Source organism: Haliotis asinina, chromosome 2 (assembly GCF_037392515.1).
Source record: "Haliotis asinina isolate JCU_RB_2024 chromosome 2, JCU_Hal_asi_v2, whole genome shotgun sequence".
Lineage (NCBI taxonomy): Eukaryota > Metazoa > Mollusca > Gastropoda > Lepetellida > Haliotidae > Haliotis > Haliotis asinina.
Window position 1 is genome coordinate 9,055,711 of NC_090281.1, and position 12,968 is coordinate 9,068,678.

Here is a 12,968-nt window from a genome sequence, read left to right on the forward strand (position 1 = left end):
CTGTTTCAACCAAAAAAGCATGCTCAGCCTTTGCTTTAACAATACGTCTCTCTTCAAATTAACAACCTCAAAGGATTTTCAGACAAATCCTGGTTTCGATATCGCTACGTTGATAGACTACGTTGATAGACTACGTTGAGAGCGATTAGAAAGTTGAATGCACTAGCGCGATTATTTTCAACGCACTGAAATTTAGTCACGCTGAAGAACATATATGTGATAAAGGGGATACTGCATTCACACACGGTGTAACATCAGTTTTCATTCCCATGATAGAATGTCCCGGTTTCCACACACATATACATGAAACGCCACCTCAGACAAAATCATTCCCTGTTATTTGACGAAACAAATTCCATTGGGCGAAAGAAGCAATAAAGATTAAGCAATGAAAATTACGTGAATGGATTTCATAAATCCTGTAATTACACCCGGTAATCCTAGTTATGCAGTGCCAAGTGAGACTGAAACAACTCAGACAGAGGACCAGTATAGATCCGGGTTAGAATAGGTCTGTACTAAAGACGTCTAACGGAACTTACTGAGTGAGTATGGTTTTACGCCGCTTTTAGTAATATTCTAGCCATATCAAATCGGTGGACGCCAGGAAAGGGGAATCGAACTCGGACGCTTTAACTTTTGGGCTATTGGGTGGTCAGGCTCGCTGATTTGGTTCATGCATGCCATCGTATCCAGTTGTTCACAATGATGCTCACAATGCTCACGATGCCCATCACCAGACTTGAACAGTTCTTGAGCGCTGTCACATCACTCGAAAACTGTGAGTTTAATGTAGCTTTGTTTTACTCGCGCTCAACAATACTCCATCTATATGGCGGCAGTCCGTAAAAAATCTGAACCAAATAATTCAGTGGTCAACAGCATGAGCATCAATCTACACAATCAGGATACGATGACAGGCCGGGTAGGGGGCAGATGATACAACAATGTTGTAGCTGATGAACTGACCTAATTCCTCTTGGCTGCTTCATTTGCATATTTGTCGGATCCTGCTGCCAGTGATTAATCGCACATATACCACAATCAGCTATACCACAAACAAGAAAACACGGACTCTAAAACCCTCTAGCTGTTTCATGACATACTAAGGCGTCGTGAAAAGAGCACAAGCACAATATAGAATTCAATAGTACTTCAGCTATAGTAATATGATGTCTATTGCTTGATGAAGGGAGTAAGTTGTGTGTTGATAATACAGGGCCTGTCTGTTCACTCACTCGGTGAAACGGTCAAGCGACATGCATGTATGATAAAGCGCTTTTTATACATAAAGCTGTTTGGCCCAGTAAAACGCTATGTTATACATCGCAACACGTGAAGGCGTTAACATGCTGGTTTCATTAATGCAAAACACAAACATCTCATATGTATATAGACCACAAGAACACAAAAACTCCGTATAATATACATATCAAACGCAGCTGAAGGATATATTTGATTTCCAACACACCCTAAACCATTGTCCCGTTTTAACAAATATAAGTAAACAAACATCACTACTAAATACACACCGTTGCCCTGCACCTTACTCCGTGACAGATAAGCTGTCATTCCCCATACACGACTGGTAACACCCTTCGTAAACAATACAGATATGTTTCCTCCAACAAAGAAATCTCTCGCCATTGGGTGCAATAATCCCTATATCTATGCATCCCGTGCACCGACAGATGTGGCCATCGAGTCCGAGGGACTTACATAATCTTGTATACACTGGATACGGCAAGGAGGAGCTGTTTATTCGTAAACAGCTGTTTATTCTTACCAAGAACCCACGCTAATTCAACCCTTCAAAGGACCCTTAAGTAAGCGTTATGAACACTGGATATTCCAAACAGTTTTCGTTAAATCCGAATTAAGTACACTTAAAGGTGAATGACTGCCGTTGAAGAGTGAGTGATTCACGACGCTTTGGCAATATTCCAGCAGTATCAGGGCAAGGGGCAAGAAGAGCTCCACATACCGTACCTAGGTGGGGAATCGACCCCGGGTATTCGGTGTGACGAGCGAACGCTTTCAACCACTAGGGTACCCCACCGTTGATGAGCATAGTCACCTTTTAATAACTGTTTCAATTTCGTCTAATGCGGAACTGAAATTTGAGCATCAAATTCAAAATATGTGAAAATAGACAATGTAGTCTGACGTTTGTTATAAACAAAGTAATAATTTCCATTTTTAAAAAAAACAATGTACAAGGGTATTTTGCTACGAAACCACGATCTTTGCATCCCGGAGTCATGAGGGGACGTAACTCTACAAGCCTCCTTGCCATTTAGTCAATAGTGTAAATCCAATATCCCCAACGTTTTGAATGGTATAATTACCATCATTGATCTCATCAACAATCTTATCAACATTGTCATGAAATACAACCATACATGATCACTATCACTTTGTTACAAACATACGTCATTTTTGGGTTGAATAGATTAGGCAAGGTCCGGTGGCCTGGAACCTGTAACAATACCGGCTGCCAAAACTGGGGACACCCCTAAGCATTAGGGTGACCTGACACAGCACGCAGAGCTACGTTTTCTATCACAGTGACACGTATCTGCTGGACAGGGGTGGGGTAACATGTTTTCGTATTCCGTAGAGAGAGAGAGAGGAGAGAGAGAGAGAGAGAGAGAGAGAGAGAGAGAGAGAGAGAGAGAGAGAGAGAGAGAGAGAGAGAGAGAGAGAGGAGAGAGAGAGAGAGAGAGAGAGAGAGAGAGAGAGAGAGAGTGAGGAGAGAGGAGAGAGAGAGAGAGAGAGAGAGAGAGGAGGGGGGGGTTTAGTAGCCTCTAACTTAAGTATAATATTGTATTCGTGAATAATTATTCGTATTCTTTGCCCAATGTTCATGATACATATCATATTCACCACATGGTGTATTCGTTGCAGCGATATTGAGATTCTCACCCTCTTTAATCTTTAATCTTTCCATCTAAGCTCATGGATATGAAAATCTTGACGCGTTAAAAAAGCGGACCACGTTATCCACTTTTACAATGCTGTCGTTATCAATGACCTTGATTTATGAACTGGAGCCTAGAACACCCGCCCTGTACACTGAATGGATGATTGAAACTCGGCGTATATATACATACATATATACACTGATTGACCCTTTTAACTCTTGACTGAATACGCTCGCGTATATACATAATTCCCTGTGGACAGATACAGTAAGTATATGATTTACCACCTATTGTTTGCATATTCACACTGCATACATCTGAAACTACGTACATTGTAGCAATCGATTATGTTTATGTGAATATGATCAATATTAAGTGTTCAATATTCTTAGGCATGTCTTTGTAACCTGTCGGTAATTATCTACTGCTGTTATCAAACACCATTTTGATAATGAAATATTATATAAATGTATGTCACATTTGTGTAATAAACGTACTGTTAAAGGTATTCTTGGCATTCGGAGCCCATATAGTTCGTGAAGACTCGGTTTAGCTCTTTAACCACAGTGTTTAATCGAATTCAGTCAATATACGAACAACAAAAAGCGAACGAATAGTTGAACTTAGCTATCGTTGAGATGAATTTTTAAAAGGTCACATGCAACGTAAAACACAACTTTGCAGATTCTGGTACCTTTCGGTATGCACTTACCGAAACAAATCATAAAAATGCCAATTCAACCTATAAAGTTGAAAAAACGCGATGAAGAAAAAGTCCGCGAAATCGGAGTTCAAACGTTTCACTAAATTCCCCCCAGCGCTGGGGGAAAACTGGTTTCAACAGCTGTGCTGCGCTGCGTCCATAACGCAATGCGCAGTGAATAGGTTCGCGTTGCTGCAGGTGCTGTTGACATACAGGCGTTGTCATCCTGAGAATGGACAAATAGATAACATCGTCTTTAAATTGTCCATGCAAAAGCACCTGATTGTTTTGCTATTACGTACCTCCAATTGAACATACGTGGGATGTTCTGATGCGGCGTATTAGGGCTGTCGGGTAGCCTTAAGAAGAGAAGAAGAAGAAGGAAGAAGAAGAAGAAGAAGAAGAAGAAGAAGAAGAAGAAGAATTTTATTTAAGTGAGTGAGTGAGTGAGTTTAGTTTCACTTCGCACTCAGAAATATTCCAGCTACCTGCGCTCTGTAAATAATCGAGTGTGGACCAGACAATCCAGTGATAAACAATATAAACATCGCTCAACGTAAATGGGAACCGATGACCTGCGTCAACTAAGCCAGCGAATCTGACCACCTGTTAGTCGCCCAACACTGGTGTCCCCCGCCGTCGTGTTGCTGGGGTATTGCTAAAAACCAAACTCCAGAACGCCAGAGACTCACCACCCGCCAACGTGGCTTTCTTTGGGAAAGCGTTTTAGGTGGATAAGTGTTAACTGACAGATTACCATCAAGGTGTCACTCAACACACTGGACACACAAAGCATTGATCTACAGGCTTCAAATACATTTTAAAGACATTTATCGACATTTAACCTCCGCAGTCACAGTTTTAGTGGGATATACTTAACTGATAAATATGAATCATCAACTTTTTTACTCCTAAATGACGTTTTAAATGCAAATAAAGACCCCTATTCTGACAAATGTACAAAGCAGAGATAACGTCAAGATTCTTCTATGGGCGTTGCGTAAATTCGAACGTTAGATAAAAATTATCTAATTATTTTTCGTCAGGAGAGCTTGACAACATTTGCAAGGTATAGCGCACTCACGACAATCTTTCGAGTGAGCGGGCATGGAGACTTTATTGTGTCACTCAACCTGAATTTATCTCGGCTGTATTTGCGGCAACGCCCATCATGTGATCGATAACGAGAATACGGATATCGATTTTTACTCAGCGAAGTAAATGGTATGATTGTGAAACATGATTGCGAGGAGATAACAGATTATGGTTTCCTGTTGAAAGTAATGATTAGAAATAGAACATACATAAATCTAATTTTCAGATATTTAAACCTCAAGTTAGATACATTTTTCAGACGGTTTTATCAAGAAAACAGTCAAGCTTTGGCGTCACGTAGTAACCAAAAGCAACGTTCACACATCGCATTTCTGTCTACAACAGCACTGTGACACTGTGAAACTCCACTGACAGCATCGTCCTATGATGATATTGGTTAAAAAACGTAGTTCGGTTATATTTTAAGTGTACTGTAAATGCTTAAATTGAGGTCATTTGTGCAATGTAATTTGCAAATAAACATCCAGAAATATGACATCAAAAGGCGCTGCAAAAGTGTTTCAGCATATAAACAGTTATACAATCTATATGCACAGGCGAATCCAGGAATTTTGAAAGGGATGGGAGATTCAGGGGGTTCACGGTTTTGCTTTTCTTCATTTGATTGGGATATGTCAAGAAAGTTCGGTATAGAATAATAGACAACAAAATGTATTCACCTTCTACCCAAAACCATGCCTCCGGAAACGTTACTGCCACATGTGTTCTAGTGTGGGGCTGGGACGGGTAGAAAAAAATGGAATCGAGTACCCGCATGTACTCTCCCGAATCAGAATCGAGTACCCGGAAATGTATGCAATACAGCGTTTCTGTCAAATGTGTGAAAATATGTGACCGAGATAATTGCAGAAAACGTGAAAGGATGCCAATAAGACAATTAAACAGATCTATTCTTAGGCTATGTTATTCTGTCTAACCAATATGAAGAGTAACATCATTACTTACGTTCCTGGTTAATAATAACTTCACCAATACCAATGATGTAAATGGGTTTCACATCAGTTATTATCTGCCCTTGTCATTACCGAGTTCTCTCCCTTTCCAGGTAGAGAAATCCCTAAAATAGGATTCGATTCCAGCTGTACCCGACCCGGTTTCCAGTACATGAGCACCCGTCCCAGGCCTATTCTCAAGTGTATAGTTTTGGTTTTATTGTCGACAACAAGACTATATACAGTATGGTTCAAAATTATTGAGAATAGCTAAAGCATTTCATATTATTAAACGAGAACAAATCAGATAAAATTGAATGTATTGTGAAAGTGAACTGACCTTATCATGTTGTGTAGGTAACAATTTAATATTTTATCAAGTCTCCTTGAGCTTCACGGCACAGTCTAAGACGGGTAGGCATACTTCCTATCAGAGAGGTTAGTGTCTCGTGAGTTATGCTGTCCCAGTATCGGACCACTTCTCTCTTCATGTCTTCAATTTTTGTCAACCCCTTTTGATTCACACATTCCTTCATCAGCCCCCAAATGTTCTCAATGGGATTTAAGTCAGGACTATATGCAGGAAATGGTAATGCAGTCACATTTTTCTCCTGAAACCACTGCTTGGCATGTTTTGCGGTGTGTTTAGGATCATTATCTTGCTGCAAAATCCAGTCATTTCCATAAAACACATGTGCACTTGGAAGGAGAAAATTATCTAATATGTTAGTGTAGCGTTGACTTGTCAGATTTCCCTCAAACACACACAGCGGGGTCGTTCCTAATAAGGATATCCCTCCCCATACATGAAACTTTGGGCTGTATTTAGGTCGTCGATACAACGGTGCTGATGCAGACTTTGTCCATATTTTCACATTATTGAGATATACCCATATTGAGCTTTCATCAGTTAAAATCACATTTTCCCAGTCAAAGTTTTCATGTGCCAAACACCACTCAACACGCCTGTCTTTATGTTCTTGTTTCATGAGAGGAGAAGGAATTCCAGTCTTTTTCTCCCATCCAAGATCAATCAAATTTCTTCTAACTGTAGATTTTGATACAACTGTTGATCCCCTTTCTATCATTTCATACCTGATGTTGGAGATGCTTGCCCTTTGCTTTTTAGACGCTAAAATTCCCAGCCGGACGCGATCTGAGAAGTCCAATTTTCTGGGTCTCCCTGCTCCTTTCTGGTGCCCCAAATCCTTTCCCTCTTTAAAATTCTTCCTAATCCTATACACAGTAGAAAGAGGAGTTCCTGTTCTCTCTGCCAATGTATTTACATCATCAATTCCTTGATTACACAACTCAAAAATCAACCTTCTTTTATCTTCAGCAGACATTGTTGACAGTGCTGAGGAAAATGACGTCTGCTACAAATTCAGGGGAGGTAACTCTAATTGTACTATACTCAGTAGGCCAAGATGAGTTACCCCCCTTATACCATTACTTAGTTTTAAGTATCAGTGAATCAGTTGAGGTGTTAGGATAGCTCAAAGTAAGAAGAAAAATTCTCAATAATTATGAACCAGACTATATATATGTAAACGCATACCCCGCTAGCCATCACGTTCCACCCTCCTGTGCTTAATGCCATCGACCTGTTTAACCGGCTTACAGTTTTACCTCGTATCCTTTATTGACAGTATTTAACACTTGGTTCTTAGTTTAAAAAAAATCATCTTATACTATTACTTAATGCTCAAAGTCAGTTTTCTTAACCGACATCACAATCAGTCTGTGTAGGAAACAATTGACAGGATTCTGGAGAACTCAAACGTTTACATGCTTGGGCTTACGAAAAACAAACACAGTTTACGGGGAATGTCAAGAACGCCATGCACAAGGTCAAGTACATTTCTGTCTGATGGCAAGACAGGATCCATTGCTTCTTTCAATCAGCTCTTCTACTTGATTCATGTATATCTGAGTGGGATGGGGCTTCACCTCACTATTCAAAGTACTCTCGGACAGAACTTGGCCAGCTATGGGGGGCCACACCCTTTCTAAATGATTACCAAAACGTCACAGTGCCATACCTTCTCGGTGATAAATGTAGATGGTATACTGTGGTATGTCAAGATTGTATTTCGTTGCTCCTGTTTCGTTTGTTTTTCCTCGAGCTTGCCCATCCGTGAAGGTTTTTGTATATACCACGCCCCAGATTAAAGCGACAAGCTGGGCGATGGGAGCTTTTACCGAGTTCTGTTGCTACAACCGACGAAAATCTCAAATAACGCCAGTTTACAGCAAGTGGCTTGGTAAATTGAGCCATTTAGCGTGTCGAGGGGTTAAACGCTTTCTACCAGTGTTATTGTAGATGGCTGAGGTTGTTAAGAGGGAGCATGGCTTTCGGAATCTTACCGTTGCGGGATTCTGGTTCAACTAAATATGGTTGGTGTTACCAGTTCAGAAAAGAAAATGTACAAAGTACGCATGGCGTTGGATTTGAGAAATGCCGATAAGTATCTGAACAAGGGGTGGTTAATAGCAGGAAAATATGTTGGTTCTTATAAGTAGTTTGCATTTTCTGACTAGATTCAATTCAATTTACTTTCAGTAAACGACGGTAAAGAATTACACGTTGCCTTCTAGAGATACAAAATGGAGGCATTTTGGCGTGGAGTCGAGGCACTTAGGTAGGTAGACATATGAGAGTGTTAGAGCGTGAACTTCAATAACTGCTGAATATCTAATAGGGAGCATTAAACTAATAGTTTGCATCTACGCTGACGTCGGAGGGGTGAAACGAATCGACATGAGTAGTTATAAGTTCTAAACCACCTATTATCATCTTATTTCTTTACCTTTCAGATCATCCATGTCTATCTGAACACTTGTAGTATAGCTATATATAACTATTGATATTTACCTGTGCATCTGCACCTGTCCATTATCTACTTGCATACTTTTTCTACCTGGGTTGCGCTCCTGAAAGCGATAGTAGCGATACGGCAGTCATAGGTCTATGTTCGAATGTGGGAAATGCGACTCTCGCACGTAGGGCTACGATCGCATTGAGGAACAAGATCTTTAACGCTTACCTGTACGTATTCATCCATATTTACCTGTACACTACCTGTATTCCATTTATACTTCCCTGTACACCTTCATCCACATTTACTTGTACGCCATCTACCTGTATTCCATTTACAGGTAAACCTTTATCCAATTTTTCTTGCACATATTTATCTACCTACATTCCATTAATATATTTGTCTATACATCTTCATCCATATTTACCTGTACACATCTACCTGTATTCCATTTATATTTACATGTACACCTTCATTCATATGTACCTGAACCTTCATTTACCCGTATTCCATTTATACTTACCTCGTCACCTTCATCCACATGTACCTCTGCAACCTTATTAACCTGTATTTCATTTATATTTACCTGTTCACCTTCATCCATCCGTATTCCATTTATATTTACATGTACACCTTCATTCATAGGTACCCGAACCTTCATTTACCCGTATTTCATGTATATTTACCTCTGCACCTTCATCCCTATGTACCTGCACACCTTCATTTACCTGTATTTCATTTATATTTACCTGTACACATGCTTCCATATTTACCTGTTCACCTTCATCTGCCTGTATTCCATTTATATTTACCTGTACACCTTCATCCACCTGTATTCCATTTACATTTTCCTGTACATCTTCATCTACCTGTGTTCCACTTTTATTTACCTATACACCTCCATCTGCCTGTATTCCATTTATATTTACCTGTACACCTGCTTCCATATTTACCATGCACCTTCATATATGTTTATTTCATTGATATTTACCTGTGCACCTTCATTTACTTGTATTTCATTTATATTTACCTGTGCACCTTCATCCCTTTGTACCTTCACACCTTCATTTACCCGTATTTCATTTATATTTACCTGTGCACCTTCATCCCTATGTACCTGCACACCTTCATTTACCTGTATTGCATTTATATTTACCTGTACACCCGCTTCCATATTTACCTGTTCACCGTTATCTGCCTGTATTCCATTTATATTTACCTGTACACCTTCATCCACCTGTATTCCATTTATATTTACCTGTACCTTCATATATGTTTATTTCATTCATATTTATCCGTGCGCCTTCATGTATTTGTATTTCATGTATATTTACCTGTGCGCCTTCATCCCTATGTACCTTCACACCTTCATTTACCTGTATTTCATTTATATTTGCCTGTACGCCTGCTTCCATATTTACCTGTATATCTTCATCTACCTGCATTCTATTTATATTTACCTGTTTAGCTTCATCTACATGTATTCCATTCATATTTACCTGTACACCTTCATCCATATTTACCTGTACATCTCCATCTACCTGTATTCTATGTAAATATTTACCTATACACTTCCATCTACCTGTATTCCATTTATATGTACCTGTACACCTGCTTCCATATTTACCCATGCACCTTCATATATGTATATTTCATTTATATTTACCTGTGCACCTTCTGTACCTTAGCACCTTCATTTACCCGTATTTCATTCGTATTTACCTGTGCACCTTCATCCATATGTACCTGTACACCTTCATTTACCTGTATTTCATTTATATTTACCTATGGATATTTGCATGTAAACCTCCTTTCACGTCTTCCTGACACCTCCACATGTCTACCTGCCCATACATGTGTGGTCGAAAAACTACAGGACCTACCCACTTCCGTCCGTCGAACTGCCTGTACATATGAGTGCACTAACATCCCTTTCAACGCCAGTGTTGACATATATACCGTTCCAAAATACAAATTATTCAACAGAAGATTATATAGTTTCTTTAACATTTTACTGTTACTTGTTGGTTACCAAGTTAAATGAATATATTATCCGGAAATAAGTCAGAAACTATTCGGCGTAAATCCAACAAACAAGAACGAAATGTACTATACCTTTCTGAGGTTGGGCAGTATAGCGTTGACATACTTTATGGATAGCAAGTACTTTGTGTCGGGACTGACAAGTTTCCATGCAGATTTCTGTACCGATATCAAGCAGTGATACAAGTAAATGCGATATATTTAACGTGTGTATTCTATAAGTATAAGCACACACATCAATACAGCACACTACACAGGAGTGCGTGAGTGAGGTTAGTTTTACGCGGCACTCAGGAATGTTCCCGCTATATGGCGGCGGTCTGTAAATAGTCTTGTCTGGACCAGGTAATCCAGTGATAAACAGCATGAGCATCGATTTGCGCAATTGACAACCGATGACGTGTCAATAAAGTCAGCGAGCTTGACCACCTCGTCCCTTTAGGTGCCTCTTGAAAAGCATAGTCACCTTTTGTAGCAAGCATTGGTTGCTGATGGCCTGTTCTAACCCGGACCTTCACGGGTCTCACACTACAGAGGAAGTGAAAAGCGGAGCAAAATGAAATGACAAATTCAGTGCCAGTACAAATACAATGGCAGTATAATGTAAAGTCAGTAATGATGACAGTGATGATAATACCCCCTCCATGAAACAGCCCCTGAACGCTTCCAAAGTAAGCTGAGTGTCACGGGTGACACGTCATCACACACAGGTGCAGGTCTAAGTTTAGTTTGTCTCACAGTCCCTGAACCACTATCACCCCTACAGCCTAGCCCTACCTGCAATGTAGCCTGTCTCACAGTCCCTGAACCACTACCACCCCTACAGCCTAGCCCTACCTGCAATGTAGTCTGTCTCACAGTCCCTGAACCACTATCACCCCTACAGCCTAGCCCTGCCTGCAATGTAGCCTGTCTCACAGTCCCTGAACCACTACCACCCCTACAGCCTAGCCCTACCTGCAATGTAGCCTGTCTCACAGTCCCTGAACCACTACCACCCCTACAGCCTAGCCCTACCTGCAATGTAGACTGTCTCACAGTCCCTGAACCACTATCACCTCTACAGCCTAGCCCTACCTGCAATGTAGCCTGTCTCACAGTCCCTGAACCACTACCACCCCTACAGCCTAGCCCTCCCTGCAATGTAGCCTGTCTCACAGTCCCTGAACCACTACCACCCCTACAGCCTAGCCCTACCTGCAATGTAGACTGTCTCACAGTCCCTGAACCACTACCACCCCTACAGCCTAGCCCTACCTGCAATGTAGCCTGTCTCACAGTCCCTGAACCACTACCACCCCTACAGCCTAGCCCTCCCTGCAATGCTGAAGCCCTAAGTGAAGCAAGTCTCGATTTCCCCATTTTTTGAATCTCTGGTCTCACTGGGTCTAATTTTCAGTTTAAATGGGTTTACTTGTTACAGTCAAGTTCATATATATTCTGAGCATAAGCGTCAGTCTGGTCTAACTTAAACTGTGAGATACCTGACCAAAACCACGACGCTTGTATATGATGCCAATGTTCTGGAACTTTCCTTGATAATCTGGTTTAGACTATACTGGAAGGTTCCATGCGGTTGTGGTATCTCGTGGTATCTTCCAGTGCTCAAATGTAAAAAGTATAAATATAATACGTCACTTTACCCAACTATCCCAGTTGCGTAGAAGATGCTCACGCTGTTGATCACTGGGTTGTCTGGTCCAGACTCGATTATTTACAGACCACCGCCATATAACTGGAACATTGCTGAGTGCGACGTACAACTAAATTCACTCGCTCACTGTCAACCAAAACAGTGTGATACACTTGGAACAATATTCCTGTGAAATTCACATACCACCCAAAGTAGATATCCCCAGTGTTTCCATGCATCATAAAACATATGATGCCTTATAGTCTATAGTTAAGTAACACACAAAACGTTTTAGGAATTTCAATGGGTCATCGTTTATCGCACTACAAATGTATGTCAGTCTCGTTTGCAATTGTTCAAACTAGTTTTTAGACCTCTGACCTGCGCACAATAGGTTTATTGTTAGCGCTGTTTTTTTTCCTACCTGTACCATTTGAATATTTGTGCACCCTGCTTGAATCACACAGAACCATCACAAATATTTGTATTGTGCATTTAAACCGGGGTTTCACACTTCACGAACTCAGGTCGAACCAGGAAGAAACTACAAACGTCTATAACAGATGACGAGGGCCCATACTTCGTATCTCCATGCCACCATCAACAGGATAATACGCACGATGCTGTTCTCTCAGGAACGACTAGCGACGTTGGCAGCAACGATGGCGACGATGACGATGAGCTGTGTGCGACGATGATGTTCATATTGAGAATACACATGTGTACACTTTTGCTGAAGGTTTGTATGCCTATAATCGAGACAGTTCTTGCATGAATCGTTTATGTGTAGAGGAGTAG

General features: G+C 40.7%; 1 protein-coding gene across 2 annotated transcripts in view; it reads left to right on the plus strand.

Annotated features, from left to right (window-relative positions):
* The first annotated feature begins 12,759 nt into the window (after positions 1-12,759).
* The window catches only part of LOC137273206 (protein mesh-like), a 66,160-nt gene continuing 65,951 nt past the window's right edge, over positions 12,760-12,968 (plus strand). Inside the window, exon 1 of one of the 2 annotated variants that reach the window (XM_067805709.1) lies at positions 12,760-12,909. In XM_067805709.1, the coding sequence (XP_067661810.1) occupies positions 12,865-12,909 (45 nt within the window). In that variant the 5' untranslated portion in view covers positions 12,760-12,864. The remainder of the gene's footprint in view (positions 12,910-12,968) is intronic. The other variant, XM_067805708.1, reaches the window with a different exon arrangement.